The following is an 18,468-nucleotide window of genomic DNA, read 5'->3' on the forward strand; positions in this document are numbered from 1 at the left end:
TTTGCACGAACACTGACCAAATCCCAGTGCTCAAAGGTCGTTGGCTTTGGAAGAGTCTAAACCCCTGTGCCCAAAGGCACTTGGCCTTTGCAGGGTCTAAACCCCAATCTTAAAAGGTTGTTGGCTGTTGTAGGGTCTAAACCCCAATCTCCAAAGGTCGTTGGCAATAGCAGACAAGCAAATTGCCGTTGGCCTTTGTGAGGTCTGAGCCCCAATGTTCAGGAGCTGTTGACAGCTCCAGGGTCCAAACCCCAATGAGCCAGGAGCTGTTGATTGTTACCAGGGTCCAACTTCCAACATTCCAACATTCCAACATTCTATGCCCTGTTGATGGTTGCCAGGATCCAAAGCCCATCATTCCAAGGGCTGGTGGAATGGCCCTCCCTGGCTCTCCCTCCATCCCAGCTCCCTCCTGGCCCTGGCACCTGCCCTGCCTCCCCCGTGTCCCCACAGCCGTGCTGGGCAGCTGGGCAGGGACCCGGCTCATACCATGAGTTCCAAGTCGCTGGTCCAGACCACATCAGTTTTAAGGCTCAGCATTCTGAAGACCCACATGCTCTTTAGGGATGTGCTTAGTTCCTGAGTCACAGGAATTCTTCTGTCTTCCCTGACAAAGAGGAGATGTAAGACAAAGCCTAAAAAGGTTCTTGGTGCTTCCACATATTGATGGAAAGTAAAGCTTTGTGTTTAAACAGTCACGTGAGGAGGAAAAATGATGTTTTAGGGGCTTTTGAAATTCCTGTAGAGAAATGCCAAGAGCTGCAATGTTTAAGGCTCATCGAATAGATTAAGAATCCTGAGACAGCCAAGAGTGCACTTTTTTCTCTGCTCTCTGTTTGGCAATATACCACCAGGTCTTCTAGGCAGAAGAAGAGTCTTGCTGTTTACATCAAAGAAAGCTCACTAGGAACAGACCATCAAGAACCAAATGGGTCTGCTTGGAAAAGCTTTGGCAGGTGTCTTTTACCCTCATCTTCGATAGCACTCGTCTGAGTCCTATGGAGCACTTCTGTGCCCCAGCTGACAGGAACTGGCTTCTGAGCAGGGCACAAATCCTCCGTGGAAGAGCTGCACCTGCCTTCTCCAGGGCCTGTCTCTGCAGGGACTGATGGCCCAAGGATGTCACTGCCAAGTTAAGGTTCAGAGACCAATGCAGCTTCAAGTCTCTGTTCCACCAGAGCAGCTCTGGGTTCTTTGAGCACAGCTGCAGAGGAGCAGGACAGCTCCTGCTGAAAGTCTGACAGCTCCTGCCTGCTCCCTGCACAGCTCTCAGTGTAGTTCTGCCGGTGCTGTCAGTCCTGGGCCAGCTGTGACTGCAGCAGGGACACCTGGAAGAGGCACAAGGCCTGGCTCAGACAAGCCCACGCTGGCAGGAGCATCCACAGCCCCACGGTACCGGCTGTCGGGGCAGACACAGCCTCCAACTCCAGCCCTCTCCAACACTCTGCCCTTGGGCAAGGGGAAAGGAACAGGCTCCCAGACTGGCCCTGAACACAGCTCAGATGATCAACAAGTCCAGTTCATGGCAGGCAAACCCTTCCCACGTACATCCCTCAGCCACCACAGCTCGGTTAGAGAGAGTTCTGACAGCATTTAGGAACCCAACTCTGATCTCCAAAGCACACATTTGGGCCACTGACCCCTTTCTCCACAGGCTCTGCATCAGCAGGAGGGCTGCTGCTACTCTGAGTACTGGAGGACTCTTCTCCTTGAGCTGTGGGACAGCCAGCCCAGGCATGAGGGGAATGTGGTGCTTGGGGCTCTTTGGTTCTTTCTTGAGGTGTTTTAACACCCCAAGCCCCATTTTGTACCTCTCAGTTTTTTAATTATATGTTAACTATGGCTTTAACTGATCAAGATTTATTCATCTTTATTATGCTTCTACTCAAATTTACTTAATTTCGAGGGTTTCATAAAGGAGTTTGGGGGTTTTCTTGGTTTTTCCACATTTTAGCGCACAATCTTCCTTTTCAACCCTCCATTGTTGAAATGTAAGTAAAATATAGCCTCTAATATTTTACACTTATTCAAATGTATTAAATGTTGGTCAGTTTTGTTGTCATGTCAAAGGGGTTTTGATGGTTTTTCGTGCTATCCTGAGTATCCCCCAGCTGAGGGGGGTTTGGCTGAGGCGGGAACTGCTCCCGCCCCGCCCCCGTCCCGCCCAGCCAATCCCTGAGGGCGCTTTTCCCGCCCACGGTTTGGGCGGGAGCCGCCCCCCCATTGTCAATCCCTGAGGGGGGTTCGGCCGAGGCGGGAGCTTCTCCCCGCCCTCCCCTCGCCGATCACTCCCGCCCCTGCCCTGCCTCGCTCCCAGTGCCCCCTTGTGACTCTGAATTCTGCCCAGCTGCCCCACTCTGCACTGGTTTGTACTGGTTTGTTCTCCCCCCTGCCCAGGTAGAGGAGCTCCAGCGCCCCCACGCCCACCCCCAGAGGGTAAACTTCACATCGCTAGAGGTTCGTGTCCATAAAGGAGGCAGAGGAGTCCTGTAAAAATCCCTTGATTCGAGCAAAGGGAGAGAGTCCATCAGGCGTGTGTCCAGCGGGCTCTCTCTCAATTCTTTGGAGCAAGTAGCCTTCTTTTCTCCTCATTTCCCGGCCGCATTTCCTTCTCATTCCTGTGATAATTGATAAAAGATTCGTGTTAATCACAAATGCATTGGGGTTTGTATAAACCAGAATACTAAGCTCTGAAGTGAAGCATGGACACTAGATAAAGGAAATTATATGATAAAATAATTGTTTAAAACCACCTTATTATGTGATATTATGTTATATTTTATTATATTATGTTAGGTTATGTTTTCCAAATAAGTTGCATCTACTACCAGCTTGCAAAATCAGACTTCCTGATAGCCCAAAATCAGGCTTCCCAATAGCCCTTCCTGCCTTTGTATGATCAATGCTGCCTATCTCAAGGACCAGACTTCCAGAATTTCGCTGGTGGTTATCTACAAAGACCAGATGGTTATTTGTGAAACTATCACCAGAGATTTTGTGAATTTGTGTAAGGATGTTTATTCGACCACCACTGCTTACCTGTCAAAACTGTGACAGCTAAAAAACCAAAAATTATTGATTACAGTGGGAAACCATAGTATAAGAAGAGGCTGTGGGCTGGGGTTCACGGGGCGTGGTGTGGGCAGTGACCCTTCACGTTCCCCAGTGCGCTGCTTGCTCTGTCTATATCAAATAAAGCAATCTAAATGTTGCTGAATATCGAGACTTTTGTTTCTCATTTATAACATTCCCTTTCCCCTTGGCTGAGGTATTTGGAAGGTACTCGGGACATCTCGATCTGTCTATCCATGCGCCCCTTAGTGTGTAACCTCCGTAAAACACACGATCCATGATCATTACAACTGGCAAATATCTAAACTGATAACTTATTTGTAAATACATACCTTAATATAGATTTCACTGATAGTGTTTTTGTGGGACTGTAAGGGAGACATATTTTTTGAGTACCCTATAAACAAGAAAAGCTAGGATATATTACAGGACATACCAACTTCTTCTGCATATATAAATAGGAATAATAATAAAAACAAGTTTAAAAAAAGAGAGGAAAATCAAGGTAATTGCACTTAGCTATATTTACTGCTGATTTAGAGAAAACAAAGAAGTCATGGGTATTGCAAAGCAAAAAGAAAAGCAAACCATGCATGCCTACGGGAGTTTTAAAACAATTGCTTGGATAAAGGACTCTCATGGAACACTGAGTGGGAAAAAAGTGAAACCAATATCAGAGCTCCCTATTTTCTTGCCATTATACAAGAAAATCCTAAAAGTGGTATAAACTCACTGCCTAAACTGATCATAGGACATAATCAGGAACAATTTAGGCATCATTTCTAAAGAAAGCAGTTGTCAGAACAATTAGGAAATATCTGACATTACAGATTTCTGTCAAAAAGTTTAGTATAATGTTACCTGTAATTTTAGTTTAGTTCTATCTGCTATGGTAGAATTACATGTTCTTATTATATAAAATGAAAATCTGTAATAAATACTGGAATTCTGGAGAATGATGAAAAAGCGTATGATAAACATATCCAAAAGAAAGAAGTGAAAGTCAGAACAGCAGTTAACTATTTGTTTCTTACTGTTTCTCTCCAAAGTATTGAATGGTATTGAGGAATGCGCTGATTATTTTGGTCAGACAGTACCACAGACAGAAAGAAAGGGTTCTTCTCTGCATCTGTACCTACGTAATTCTGATGAACTGTTGGGAGAAAAACAAGCAGCAGTATGAACCATAAGGAAGACACATCCACCCACTCGTGCAGAATCAGAGAGATGCTGGTAAATATATGCATTCATAGCTAAAAGTATATCATTGTCTGCATAGATAACTACGTACTTATATACAAATACGTAAAAGAACCGCCCCAAGAGACAGGTACAGTTTTCAAAGCCAAGGAGGATTTCAAAACATCCCTTTTTGGTAGCAGTGGCTTCAATCCTTACAGACATCCATCCTCTGTTTTCAGGTTAAAAACACATGAAACAAGGATTTGTTTCATATACAGGACAGAAAATGTTTTAATACTAAATGAACACCATACCTTTTTCCATGTTGAAATAGTAACAATTCAAAACTACATTACATTTTCATTGGTCCACATTCCAATCCATCTGCAAAAAAATAATTACCTTTCCCTAAAAAGTACTTGAAGTATCTTGTATGATACTCCGGGTTTTCCAAATGCACATCCGTTCTGTGCCATGTACCTGGAGCATAGTCTGTATTCTGAAATAGAATAGAGAGGATGTTACATTATATGCCAAGTGAGGAAAAGAGGATAAAATCTAGGCAAAATAAATAAAGACTGGCCGATTCACCTGAAATTTTAGCTGTACACTGCTTTATAAAAAGCAAGGATTTTTCTGAAGTCAGTTGGCACGTGGCTGAAATGAAAGTTTCTTCCTCTCATTCACCCTTTTTTCTAATTTCTCTCTAAGTATGTAAGTCATGTCCTACTGTACGACTCTTACAGGTAATGTCTTAGAATGTCAGTGAAAAGGAGGTCCGTCAGCGTGGAATTTGAAGACAAACATTTTAAAAACGTAAATAAATTAATGTCTTCAGGTTTCATTTTCTCAGTTCTTCCCAAATTAATCCTCAAAGTCTCCTTGCTTGACCAAAGCATGCTTTGGAAGTTCTTCAGTGTTGTTTCTCATAAACTAAGATAAATTCCCAAGCATCCATCAAGTCCTTTCCCACTATTATTATTTAACATGCGAAGAAAAAGCCATTCTCTGTATTCATTCACCATGTGGCCGTTCATTACCCACTACACGAATCTTTTCGTGACACAAGCTAATTGGCTTTTGAACTGCATGAAACTGAGCTAAAGACAGAGGACCAAACATGACTGCCCCAAAGAATCAATGCAGAATAGTTAGACTACTTTCAACTCTGCAGCCAGTGCCGATGCAAACAGATGATCAGTAACAGTTTGCTGTTACTATTAATTCAATACACACTTTACCAATATCTTACAAGTATTTCCAGAATATGAAATCTTCTTTCTTTCAATATTAAGATGGTATTTACAGATGAAACAAGTTTTGGAAAGGAAGATTAAAAAAATGAAGGTAAGTGTCATTTGGAGTAGTTCCAGGGATGCACTGTGAGTTTAGCAGCAAGAAAGATGGTGGGAATGACTCTCTGATGCTCCACTCAACTTCTTTCTCTCTTATTTAAAGATAAGCACAGCTGCCAAAAGACAGCTAAGGGTCAAAAAAATGAAGCTAAACCTCATCACACCAAGAAGCAATATCTGAAGCACAGAAGTCAGCTTGAACACCATAGTACCAACAGGACAGCATATATATAGAGAGAGATAAATTAGAGATTGTGAAGTGTCATTCAGAGGTATTTTTCTCCTAACACACTCGAGTGAGCAGAAATGTTGCCAGAATTGTCAAAATCCTCTTCCTTAGAAATTGATTGCAAATGCAGCTTTCGCAGGTGAAAAATAACTGAAGCCAAATATTTTTTTCAGCTTCCTATGAATATTTTTGGGCACTTACCTGACCGGAGGAGCCATTTTCCACACGGAACCGTCCAGCTCTTTGAATGGCTCCATCAGCATCACTAGATATAAGCTATAAGAGAGTTTAAACATAGAGGTTCTATTTCCAAAAATAGCCATACAATCAGCAATCAAAGCTTACTACCATTTCTTTTTGTTCCAGGCATCATGACTCCCCACAGAGAAGGGATCAGTCTAGCTATTGTTAACTTGATTAAAGATTTTGAATGACCCAGTAAGAACTCTAACGAGGCATGAATGAGACGCTACTGTGAAAAACACGAAGCAAGAAAAGTTAAGTATCAAACACTTAGAAATTTGAAAGGACAACAAGAACCTTTAAACATCTGTACTCCAAAAACTACACACTTTCATAAAATGCTAGCAGAATTTTTAAGGAAAACAATCAAGAAACAAGATCATTTGTGTGAACTTAATGTGAATTTATAATTATAAATTACTTTTTCTTTTCCAGTAAAAGACTCCAAGTACTAGGAACGAAAGAGCCACTTACCAGAAAACAGTTTACTTGCACTTTTGGATTAAAACACAACATCTTTTATGTGGAATGTACGGAAAGAAAAGGATACCTAGTGTTCCCACAATGCAACTTCCAGCAACTAGGCCAGCAATTTACACCCAATTGACATACACATTAGTAAATACACAACCCAAGAACTTCAGAATTACAACTATAGCTAGTAGAAAACTTGTGATTTCTTCCCACAGTAACAGAGCTGGAGTTCATTTTCTTAACTCCTATCCACGTCCGCTATCCTACAGTAAATTTATGTAATTTTGTTATGACCTCGTAATCAGAATGACATTGTTTTAACCGCTGACATATTTTCACAGTGGAGATGAAATTTATATATGAGAAAAATGAAGTGCCAGCTTAATCTTTGAATTTCAAGAAAATGCAGAATAACTGACAGATTCTAGGGAACCGTTTTTGAAATCCTAATTCTGACTGGTTCGTTTAGTTTTAAGCCCTCTCCCACTATTACGAGTCACAACATATAAAACTACATACACGTGTGTACACACATGAGCACGTATACAGTTTGTAACTTACATAATCGCAAGTACTTCATTAAATACTACTCTAATATTTTGCCATCTTTAGATTCTATGAGGAAAAAAGGCTCAATTTCCATCTGGAGGTAAATGCAGTATTGACAAAACACTTTCTTTCCTGTTACAGTGAAATACTAATTAGTAAGGTAGTAAAAAGTCCTCCTATCACAGGTCTGCTGTATATCTATTCAGAAGCAGCTTTATCTTAGCTTATAACTTTCAAGTCCAGCTGAGAAAGCACATTACATTATATTTTGTTATGAAAATAGAAATATATAAATATTTAGACTTTAAAAGGAATGGTTTATTGGTCTTTATTTGGTTAGAGGAGGGTTTTTTGAAAATAATATAGGCAAAAATATACAAATATGCAAAAATAGATACTGACATAAAATTATGATAACTATATATGCATATATAAATATATGTAATTATAAACATATATAAATATATATAAATATAAAATACATGTATGTAGTATGTAATATAAATAATTTATCGATTTTAATATGTTATATTAAATAGTATGTTATAATAGACTGTAAATAGCATATAGTATATTAATATACAAGTAAAAAATACATTAAATAGTATATAAATATAGAATACACAATATAGACATATAAATCTACAGATATAAATATGAAAACTAAATAGAAAAATATATTCAAATATAATTTAAAATAATCGAGTTTTTTGTTTCTATTTGGTTAGAGGCAGAGCTTTTAAAGAAATAATATTAAAAACTATGAACCTACAAATATAGATGGATATAGATAAAATAGAAATAACATTAGTAATATAAATCTATGTATATAATGAATAATAAAATAATATTGTATATATGATAAATAGAATAGCAATTAAATTGAATATATGAAATAGGTATAGATTATGACTATAAATTAAATATTAAAAAATAGATGATTTTTATATATAAAAGGGTTTTTTTTTTCATTTGGTCAGAGGCAGGGCATTTTTAGTTTGGGTCGGGGTTTTTTTGGGGCGTTCATTGAGAGGATTTTATGACGGGTGGGGACTCTGGTGCTTGGAACTCTCTCCCTTCTCTGTCTGTCCCTGACAGGGCGGCAGTGCCGGGCTGAGTTGGGCGGCAGTGCTGCCGCCGTGTGGACACAGGCGGGTACTGCACCGTGCCCCTCTCAGGATGGCGGAAGGGCCCGCGGGCCGGGACCCAGCCCTGCGGCAGCGCTCAAGATGGCGGCCTCTCTAGGACCCCGGCGGATAGGCGTCTACATGAAACGCCTGCCCGCGCCCGCCGGCGCCCTCACGCCCGCGGCACCGCGGACCGCGCGGCCGTTGTCGGCACGCTCTGACACGTCCGGGAAAATTGGCGGCGAGCGGATCGGCGTCGGCGACGTAATCAGGCATCTTATGCCTACACACCGGGGTCCTGATTTTTTCCCGCCCTTTCTGCCGCCATTTTGGGCAGGTCAGCCGGGGTGCCGCCCGAGCCGTCATTTTGAGAGTCCCGACACGCTCAAGATGGCGGCCTCTCTAGGACCCCGGCGGATAGGCGTCTACATAAAACGCCTGCCCGCGTTCGCCGGCATAAAAATAAATATGCATAAATATAAACATAGACATAAACATGCACAAACGTAAACCTGCATAGATATAAACATAAACATAAACATAAACATAAACATAAACATAAACATAAACATAAACATAAACATAAACATGCAAAACAATAACAATAAATATAAATATAAACATAAATAGAAATAGAAATACAAACATTAAAAAAATCATTGAGAAATGGGGTAAAATCAGTGAGAAATGGGGGGAAAAGTCGGTGAGAAATGGGGAAAAAATCAGTGATTAATGGGCGGGAAAATGCATGAAAAATGGGGGGAAAAATTCAGAGAGAAATGGGGGCAAATATCAGTGATAAATGGGGGGGAAAATCAGGAAATATCCATGAAAATTGGGGGAAACATCCATGAAAAATGGCGGAAAAAAATCAGTGAGAAATGGGGAAAAATGGGGAAAAAGCAGTGATAAATGGGGGAAAAAATCAGTGAGAAATGGGGGAAAATGGGGGAAATCATCAGTGAGAAACGGGGAAAAATGGGGAAAAAATCCATGAAAAATGAGGGAAATAATCAGTGAGAAACGGAAAAAAATCAATGAGAAATCGGCGAAAATTGAGGACAAAATCAGCGAGAAATGGGGGAAAAATCAGTGGTAAATGGGGGAATAGTCGATGAAAAATGGGGGAATATTCAGTGCGAAATGGGGGGAAAAAATCAGTGAGAAATGGGGAAAAAAATCAGAGAGAAATGGGGAAAAATCAGTCAGAAATGGGTCGAAAAAATCAGTCAGAAATGGGGAAAAAATCGGTGAGAAATGTGGAAAAAATCTTTGATAAATTGGGGAAAAAAAATCATTGAGAAATTGGGGAAAAAAAATTAGTGAGAAATGGGGAAAAATTGGGAAAAAATCCACGAAAATTGCGGGGAAAAAAATCAGTGAGAAATGGGGGAAAAATGCATGAAAAATGGGCCGTAAATATCAGTGAGAAATGGGGAAAAAAATCAATGAAAAATGGCGGGAAAAATCAGATCGGTGATTGATAACGAATGCATGCCTATGGATTAGATCGGCGATCGATTGATCGCGACTACCGATCGATTATATCGGCGATCGATTGATCGCGACTACCGATCGATTATATCGGCGATCGACTGCTAATGCCTGCCGATCGATTATATCGGCGATCGATTGATCGCGCCTGCCGATCGATTAGATCGGCGTTCGATTGCTAATGCCTGCTGATCGATTAGATCGGCGATCGATTGATCGCGCCTGCCGATCGATTAGATCGGCGATCGATTGATCGCGCCTGCCGATCGATTAGATCGGCGGTCGATTGATCGTGCCTGCCGATCGATTAGATCGGCGATCGATTGCCAATGCCTGCCGATCGATTAGATCGGCGATCGATTGATCGTGCCTGCCGATCGATTAGATCGGCGGTCGATTGATCGTGCCTGCCGATCGATTAGATCGGCGATCGATTGATCGCGCCTGCCGATCGATTAGATCGGCGGTCGATTGATCGTGCCTGCCGATCGATTAGATCGGCGATCGATTGCCAATGCCTGCCGATCGATTAGATCGGCGATCGATTGATCGCGACTACCGATCGATTATATCGGCGATCGATTGATCGCGACTACCGATCGATTATATCGGCGATCGACTGCTAATGCCTGCCGATCGATTATATCGGCGATCGATTGATCGCGCCTGCCGATCGATTAGATCGGCGTTCGATTGCTAATGCCTGCTGATCGATTAGATCGGCGATCGATTGATCGCGCCTGCCGATCGATTAGATCGGCGATCGATTGATCGCGCCTGCCGATCGATTAGATCGGCGGTCGATTGATCGTGCCTGCCGATCGATTAGATCGGCGATCGATTGCCAATGCCTGCCGATCGATTAGATCGGCGATCGATTGATCGTGCCTGCCGATCGATTAGATCGGCGGTCGATTGATCGTGCCTGCCGATCGATTAGATCGGCGATCGATTGATCGCGCCTGCCGATCGATTAGATCGGCGGTCGATTGATCGTGCCTGCCGATCGATTAGATCGGCGATCGATTGCCAATGCCTGCCGATCGATTAGATCGGCGATCGATTGATCGTGCCTGCCGATCGATTAGATCGGCGGTCGATTGATCGTGCCTGCCGATCGATTAGATCGGCGATCGATTGCCAATGCCTGCCGATCGATTAGATCGGCGATCGATTGATCGTGCCTGCCGATCGATTATATCGGCGATCGATTGATCGCGCCTGCCGATCGATTAGATCGGCGATCGATTGATCGCGCCTGCCGATCGATTATATCGGCGGTCGATTGATCGTGCCTGCCGATCGATTAGATCGGCGATCGATTGCCCATGCCTGCCGATCGATTACATCGGCGATCGATTGCCAATGCCTGCCGATCGATTAGATCGGCGATCGATTGCCGATGCCTGCCGATCGATTAGATCGGCGATCGATTGCCAATGCCTGCCGATCGATTAGATCGGCGGTCGATTGCCAATGCCTGCCGATCGATTGCTAATGCACACTATTTGCACACTCCTTGCACACCCTTTGCACTCATACAGAGGCAGGAGGTTTGTCAGTTCTGGTCGGGGTTTTTTGGGGCGTTCATTCCGGGGGATTTCCTCAAGGATTGGGACACTCCTTGATTCCATCCCTTGCCTGTCTCCCAAGCGCCACCCTGTGGGCAGAGCGCGGTACTGCGCGCGTGCCTCTCCCAAGATGGCGGCTCGGGTGTCGCTCCCCGACCTTCTAACTCTGGCTGCAAAAGGAGGGTGGCACAGCAAGGAGCCCGCTCGCTCTAGTGGGATGCCTGCGCACGACGCCGACACCGATCCCACGGGTGCGATTTTCGGCGGCGTTTCCAATCGTGCGGACATCTCCTTCAGCCCGCTTCGGCCCGGGGAAGAGGGGCGGGGCCGCCAGCGATGGTCCCGGCGCAGCCCGGGCAGGCTCGGGGCGGAGCCGGGGCTTGGCGAGGCGGGGCACGGAGGTCCCGGGGACGGGACCGGGCGGGGCCGGGGCGGTGCTTTAGGGGCGGTCCCCAGTGGTCCCAGGCGGCACCGGGGGCGGGGCCGGGTGATCCCGGAGCGGTACCGAGCTGTGCTGGGGACGGTGCTGCAGGGGCGGTGCCGGGCCCGCCTCAGGGTGATTGAATGCCCAGAAATCGCCTTCTCTGCCCCGTGCTCACAGTGAGCTGCGGGCTGCAGCGTGCTGTCGGAGCTCCGCACACAGCACGGATTTGGGCTTCCCCTCCTCTCAAACCCTCTCCCCCTTCTTCCTCCTCCTCATCTTCCTCTTTTTCCTCTCCCTCCGCCTCGCCCCCCTCCCCGGGCCCCTGACTCCCCCCGGGATCCCCTCCTCCGGAGGCGGCCCTTCCGAACCGACCCCCCCTCCAAGCCCCGGAGCCCGAGACCATTAAGGTAAGCTTTGGAATTGAAATATCAGGATATTCACTCTATCCCACTGGCCTGAAATTTCAGGATTGTACGATTTTTTCTTGAAGCAGTTACCTTTGCTGCAGGATTGTGTGGTCACCAGTCTCCTTTCCTGTGACTCTTGTTGAAATTTGCTGTCAGATAACCGGCTAGTAACGAAATATTTGACAGAAATCAATGCTGTGAACGGACTTCACTGCAGCAGTTGATGAAAGAGCAAAGAAAATGTCTGTCGTGTTTACGCACCCCCCCGAGGCTGAATGAATTCTGATACTGTAATAAATCAGTGCAGTTGGTGCCTGCAAAGGTCTTGACATTGATCAAGAAGATATTGCTTTGGATTTTTACTTTTTATCAGCGTTTCTTTAATCTGTACTTCAGCACTCTAGCCTTTCATAAGTCTTCTCCGGTTTCCTCTGGCCCTGCAGAGTAGTCCTCTCTGTTATTGTCTGATCCCAGCTTTGATGCAAGGAGGACTTTTTGTCTTGAAAATTAGCATCCCCCTCCGCATATTTAAATTAGTTATTTGACTTTTGAGAAAAAGCTGGCCAGTTCGAAGTCCACCAGACACCAGAGGCTGCTGTTTTTAGCACCTTACTCAAAGAGGACATCCTTTAGTTACCTAAGGAGGGGTAGAGATTTACCCCTAGGAATAAGGAATAAATGCAAGCAGACTGTCCTGCCAAGAAAAAATCCAGTTACAGTGACTGAATTCGGGTTTAGTTGCCCTTGATCCTTGCAAGGGATTAAAGGCAGGTTCACTTGGTCTCCCAGCAATGAATGTCTCAACCGAAAGCTGCTCAAAATGTGCCGTTTTTCTGATGGTTTTGGATTCTTTTGCCAGGTGGGAACATGGACTGCTTGACTTGTTCCTGTGTCCACTTTCCACTTCAGTCCTTTGCATTTTCTCTGAAGGGAAAGCAGGAACAGGGAAGTTGGGGCAGTTCCGTCAGCAGAAAGGCTGCTAAGAATAGATGGTAAGGACTTACTTTTCTGCACAGTGCCATGTAACTGAAGGCTCGTTTTTGGATTTCACATTCTGTTCCTGCCTGGTTTTGTGAGAGCTGCAGGTGCATTTCTGTTTCCAGACCCTGCCAAAAATAGTCGCTTATATTATAATGAATCCTTTTTCCTTCATGTTTTCTTGCTTTAAATGAATTCCCCTGTCAGATTGATGTGAGCAGCAGTTATTTTTAGAGCTGCTGGTGTTGTACACGGAGTAACTGTAGAACAAATGAGTTGTGATGGCTTCCTTGTATTTGATGTGTGGAGAGGAGCAAAGGCACAGATTCATCCTGTGTAATTGCAGTCGTCCAACGTAGGTGCCAGGGTTGGCAAGCTGGGCAAGGTTTCCTCTCTTGCTGGGCCTTAGGGGGAGGGAGTTGAACCCTGGTGTCACTCGGATTCCTTCCTCTTCTCCCTCCTCCTTTCTTGCTTGTAGAGCTGGAGCTCGGGGTCACCGAGTTTGGGTGCTCGCAGTCAGGGCCTGAATTTGGAGAGCAGGAAAGCGGGGGAAAGTTTCTAGGCACGTCAAAGCCTGTCTCTAGGGTGTGGGACTTGTTGGTCTTCCTCACCACCCCCAGCAACTTGCACTTCTCTCTGGACCTTGCTGTGGTCACAGCCCACTGCTCATTTATGTGACTGTTCATCCCTCTGCCTGATTGCTTTAAGTACAAGTAGCCTGATTCAGGTTTAATTTAGCAATGATTTTCCTCTGTTTCATCGGTAGTTTTCTAAAACTCCCCTACAGGCTATTTTGAAGGTGCTTTTTTCTTTTTTTTTTAACTGCCTGTGATGATAGAAAGCTGTACGGCCCTCTGAAAGCAGTATAACCTGCTTTCCAGAAATTACAGAAGTAGGATTTTTATTGTCCACTATGCAGCTGAAGTCCCCCTAGTGAGCCTCTTGAACTGAGGGTGAGGAGAGCGGCAGATACGACTCCTCATCAACCTGCTCTTCTTTTCGTTCCTAAAAGAAGGAAGCATGAAGGTAACTATAGAAAAAGATCTGCATCCCTCGGGGTTTTGTATTTTAGGTGTTTTGAGGTTTATTTACACACCTCCTCCTTTGTTTCCTGGACAGGTTTTACGTGACAGTGGAGCGTTTGAGTACACGTGGAAGGAGCTTTCAATTTGGCTGGAGCACTTGGATAATACAAAAGAAGACCAAAAGGAAGCAGTGATTCAGTTTTTGGAAAAGGTAACGGTGTTCAAATCAGCTGGATGAAAAAATGCAAAGAATAGTGTTAGTGGAAACTGGAGGTCTTGTTGCTATTGTTGAGAAACCTGTCAAAGACCAGCGAATGAATTCTGAGAAAAGCCTTGTTTGGGATTCTTTATACGGAGGTGGCATCCTTCTTGTGTTCAGTGGGAGGGCAGCCAAATGATTTGTAGGAAAATGAAATCCAAAAAGATCAGCTGTTATTACAGCATTGTTGGTGTAAGGGTAGAGTGGTGTAGGTGTGGGTAGCTTTGATCTCCTCTTTAGGTGCCGACATTATCAGAGCTCAGTAGATGGTGGTCCTTGACAAGGAAAGGTGACACTTGCTGTTTACTCTTCAGGATGTTGAATGCCCAGTGCTTTGCCTCCACTGTGGTCTGCCCAGGTACTCGGTGTGTGGTCGCAATCTAGGTGCCAAGTTGTGGTGGGTTTTTGTTTTTCCATCAGTGTGGCCTGTAGAGCAGGAACTGTAGACAGAATCCTGCAGAAGTGCTATGGAAGTTGTCCTCATAAAAGCTGCCCAGCTTTCAGCACGTGGTCGTTCTCAGTACCGTGTGGTTCCCCTGCACTTGCCAGCCAGCAGGTGCACTTACCTTTCTCCCCACCTTTGCTGACAGATCCTGCTGAAGCTGGTGGCCAACCCCTGTCCCTACACTGACAAGGCAGCAGACCTGGTTCAGGCAGCCAGCACGCTCCAGGTGGCTCTGTTTAAACAGGACTCTGATAACATCAGCATCCCCGTCTCTCACATTGATGGTATGTGGTAACCTGTCAACATCCCAACTCCATGACTTGGGGATACACTTTCTAGCCCTAATCAGCAAACTGGGGATGGATAACTCTGGCAATCCTGTTAAGTAAGGGCCCTCCAGGATTCAGCTCTCCACGTGTTCTTGGTATCAGAAGTCGAAGTGGAATTGCCAAGTTGCCGCTTTACCTCTGAAAGTAATTTCTGCCGTGGCTGTGCCACTTGAACGGTATTTGAAATCTCTCTTCATGCTCTTGCAGCGGCGTTTTTGAACTCAAATGGAAATCTAGCCCTTCTGCCTGGGACTGTTGACAGAGTCATGGAATCCCAGAGTGGTTTGGCTGGCAAGGCTCCTTAAATCTCATCCAGTTCCAGCCCTGCCATGAACAGGGACACCTTTCAGTAGCCCGGGCTGCTCCAAGCCCCAGTGTCCAGCCTGGCTTTGGACACATCCAGGGATCCAGGAGCAGCCACAGCTGCTCCGTGCTGGACAGCAGCATTGAAAGGCAGAGTGAAGGTTCAGCTGTAATTTAGGGGTTGCACTTAAGGTTGTATTGTGTGACAAATGTGGCTTTCATCCTTTTTTTTAATTTTTTTTTTAATTAAAAAGAATTAAAAAGATGCCTTGTATTCCTGGAGTGTTGCATTCTACGTCTGTTGTTTTTCCTGTTAGTCTGGATTCTTGCTTTGATGTTTTTCTTCACTTATTAGATGTCCTGGATATGGTGGATGTCCTGATCGAGGACAGTGATGGCTTTGATGAAGAAGTTGGGTTCTCTTTAAATGAAGACGTGATCATTTCCCTTCAGTGCTGTTGTCCCTGCTGCATTAGAAGCCAGGAATGAACAAGTCCACGTGGGCCTGGATGCTGATCCCTCTTGCTGGTCCATGACAGCATGTGACAGGTGAGATTTCCAGGTGTCTGATTTAGCAGGAAACTGGTTTGTTCCTTCTTGTGAGGAGGCTCATTGGCTTTGCACGGGCAAAGCCACTCCACGTTTTCCATCTAGGAACAGAGCTGGGGAGCTGTTTTAAAACAGAGTCCCAGAGGTAAACAGCTTGGCTCGGTATTTCTGTGTGGAAATAGAAGAATATCTGTGTCTTCTGATTTTTCTCTCGTCTTTCTTCCACAGGTGTTTTTGTATTCCTGACTTGGGTTTCCATCGGGGACACGTGGCTTGGAGCTCAGGAGCCGGATCTGTTCCTTGCCCACGGCAGATTGGTCTGCACTAGTGCAGGTGACGAATTACAGGACGGCTTGGGAACTCGGAAACAAGGAGAAGCAAGTCTTATGTGTCTTTGCAAAAAGTTTTGGCTACCACAGGGCATTAATTCAGGGAGTTAAGACTTCACCTTTAACGTTCTGTGCTCTGCCAGCATCACTGCGAGCCCTGAAAGCCTCCTGAGCTGTTCTCATACAGACCTATCTTGTTTGGTCAAAAAAAAATCTTAGTTTAGTTTCGTCCAAAAAATGTTACTACTCTGTGCGAGCTCATGGGGAAGCTTTTATTCGGCATCTCTCAGTGGGACATTGAAAGTCCAACTTCCCATTTCTTGAACAGTCTGAGAGGCAGTATTACTTTCTATCATTTTTATCACAGGCATTTTAAACTTTTTGAGGAACCGGCAGGACTGTTTGTGCGGAGGCGTGCGGTTCACAGCCATCCTCTGTCCAACGTAGGATGGGAAAAAAAGGCTGGAGAGCTTCCTACAAGGGGCTGTAAGTGCAAATGACCAGGAGCCCGGGGTTTAGTCATGATGATTTAGTATTTCTTAAAAGACTCTGATTGATTTCATGATGCCAAAACCAGTATGAATAGAAGACTGAAGTCAGGAATCACGATGGTTTCCTTGGGTTTAAAAAGCTTTAGTGGTGTTTCAAGACATTTGTATGAGACCTGGTTTGTTTTTTCTTACCCTTTTATTCAATCAAAAAAAAAAAAAAAAAAAAAAAAAAAAAAGCCCTGATCCAGCCTTGCTGCTGTGATGTGTGACAAATGCCTGTCCTCCCTCCACGTGGAACAGGTGAGAGGTGGAACTGAAGCCCAAAGAGTTTTCTGCCCACTGATAATACGTGAGCCGTATTGGGAATTCTCTGCAGAATGGCAACAGTTGTTCTTGAATGTGGCCATGAGGGGAGTGGAACATGGCAGCCCGGGTCTGAGAAGGTGCAGTGCCAGAAGGAGAAGCTTTGAAATGTTAAATCAGGATTGATTCAGGTGACTCGCGACCGCGTGCTGTGCCCAGGTCCTTGGTAGAAATACTGTGCAGGGAAAAGCCAGAGCTGCCTGTGCTATGAGCTGAATTTTTTATTGGGGGGGGTGTGAAATAAGAATGAGGTGCAAATGAGGGAATTGCTTGTGTGTGTGAATATTCTTGTCCTAAAGGAGCGCTGCCCGGTGCTCCTCCCTTCCTGTGCCCCTCTCCTGGTGAGCCTCTGTCCTGCTGGCCGTGCCTCTCTGTCTCCGTGCCTGTGCTGCTCCTTGCCCGTCTTTGCCCGCCCCGCACGGGCTGTGCTCGCTTCCTCTCTGGCTCCTGGGTTCCCTCTTTGTCATGGTACCCCTCAGTCCTTGCTGTGTGTTTGGCACTCTCTGTCTTTTCTCCGTCCTTCTCTGTGCCTCTGTGGTGCTCCCTGTGCCGTTGTTTCCCGTGGGATCCTTGTGTCCCGTTCACTGTCCCTGTTCATTTTTAATCCCTCCCTCTTGTGCTGCCCATCCAGCATGCCAGGGGTTTCTTTTCGTTTTTTGGTTATTTTTCGTTTTCATTTTTCTTCTTCTTTTTTTTTGGTGGGGGTTCCATTTCATCGTGCACCTTGATGTTGATTTTCTTCCCTTGTCCTCTCTGCTGCCCCTCCTCCTTTCTGCCCCTTGTCCCCTGTGTCTGCAGGGCTGGGGAGGAACTTCAACCCTTGTGGGGGTTGCCCTCCCTTTTCTGGTGTCAGCAGAGTCACTTTCTGTGGGATGGACACATGGGAGGGGTTGCAGTCAAGTGCCCTGCTGCTGTCCAGGGCAGTTGGAGTCGTTCTGTGCCTTCTTTGGGGTGAGGAAAAAAGGCTGAGGGGGGCTCCGACGTGGTTTGGGGCACCCCAAGGTCCCTGGGAGAGGGAGCCGGGCTGCGCTGGAGGAGCAGGTGAGTCGGGCATGGGGGGGGGGGGGGGGGTCATGGTGGGTGCCAGAACATTGAGAGGGAGGGGTGGGTGTAGAATGCATGAAAAACAGAACCTTAAAAAATAGCTAAATATAGTCTAAAAGGAATGTTTTATTGGTTTGTGTTTGGCTAGAGGTAGGGTTTTTTTATAGATACTGTAAATATAAAAGAAAAGATAAAGAATAATAATATATAAGCAAATATAAGAAAC

At 45.2% G+C, this 18,468-nt stretch overlaps 1 protein-coding gene and 1 long non-coding RNA gene across 9 annotated transcripts; one reads left to right on the forward strand and one right to left on the reverse strand.

Moving 5' to 3' along the window:
* Positions 1–2,452: 2,452 nt before the first annotated feature.
* Positions 2,453–4,221, reverse strand: LOC148221847 (uncharacterized). The gene is made up of 3 exons (XR_015807343.1): positions 4,107–4,221; positions 3,405–3,469; positions 2,453–2,618 (listed from the first exon to the last, which is right to left on the reverse strand). It is a non-coding gene; the product is annotated as an uncharacterized LOC148221847 (long non-coding RNA).
* Positions 4,222–11,857: 7,636 nt separating this feature from the next.
* Positions 11,858–18,251, forward strand: LOC148221848 (nucleolar pre-ribosomal-associated protein 1-like). 8 transcript variants are annotated; one of them, XM_088175169.1, is made up of 6 exons: positions 11,858–12,127; positions 14,025–14,131; positions 14,225–14,341; positions 14,980–15,118; positions 15,822–16,015; positions 16,244–18,251. In XM_088175169.1, exons 2-5 carry the CDS (start codon positions 14,126–14,128, stop codon positions 15,953–15,955), a joined length of 396 nt encoding a protein of 131 aa, XP_088031295.1. In that variant the 5' UTR covers positions 11,858–12,127; positions 14,025–14,125; the 3' UTR covers positions 15,956–16,015; positions 16,244–18,251. The 8 variants fall into 8 exon arrangements, 4 of the variants coding, with proteins under 4 accessions (XP_088031295.1, XP_088031294.1, XP_088031293.1 ...); XM_088175168.1 differs by having other exon boundaries at positions 11,858–14,131; XR_015807391.1 differs by lacking the exon at positions 14,025–14,131 and having other exon boundaries at positions 11,860–12,127.
* Positions 18,252–18,468: the final 217 nt, after the last annotated feature.

Source organism: Sturnus vulgaris, chromosome 17, assembly GCF_052056855.1.
Source record: "Sturnus vulgaris isolate bStuVul1 chromosome 17, bStuVul1.hap1, whole genome shotgun sequence".
NCBI classification, from domain to species: Eukaryota; Metazoa; Chordata; class Aves; order Passeriformes; family Sturnidae; genus Sturnus; species Sturnus vulgaris.

Bases quoted from the DNA above. Each gene is read 5' to 3' on its own strand.
- LOC148221848 (XM_088175166.1), top strand. From the start codon at position 14,126: ATGAAGGTAACTATAGAAAAAGATCTGCATCCCTCGGGGTTTTGTATT. The intron at 14,342-14,979 runs GTAACGGTGTTC...CTTTGCTGACAG, and splicing joins TGATTCAGTTTTTGGAAAAG to ATCCTGCTGAAGCTGGTGGC. The intron at 15,119-15,821 runs GTATGTGGTAAC...TTCACTTATTAG, and splicing joins CCCCGTCTCTCACATTGATG to ATGTCCTGGATATGGTGGAT.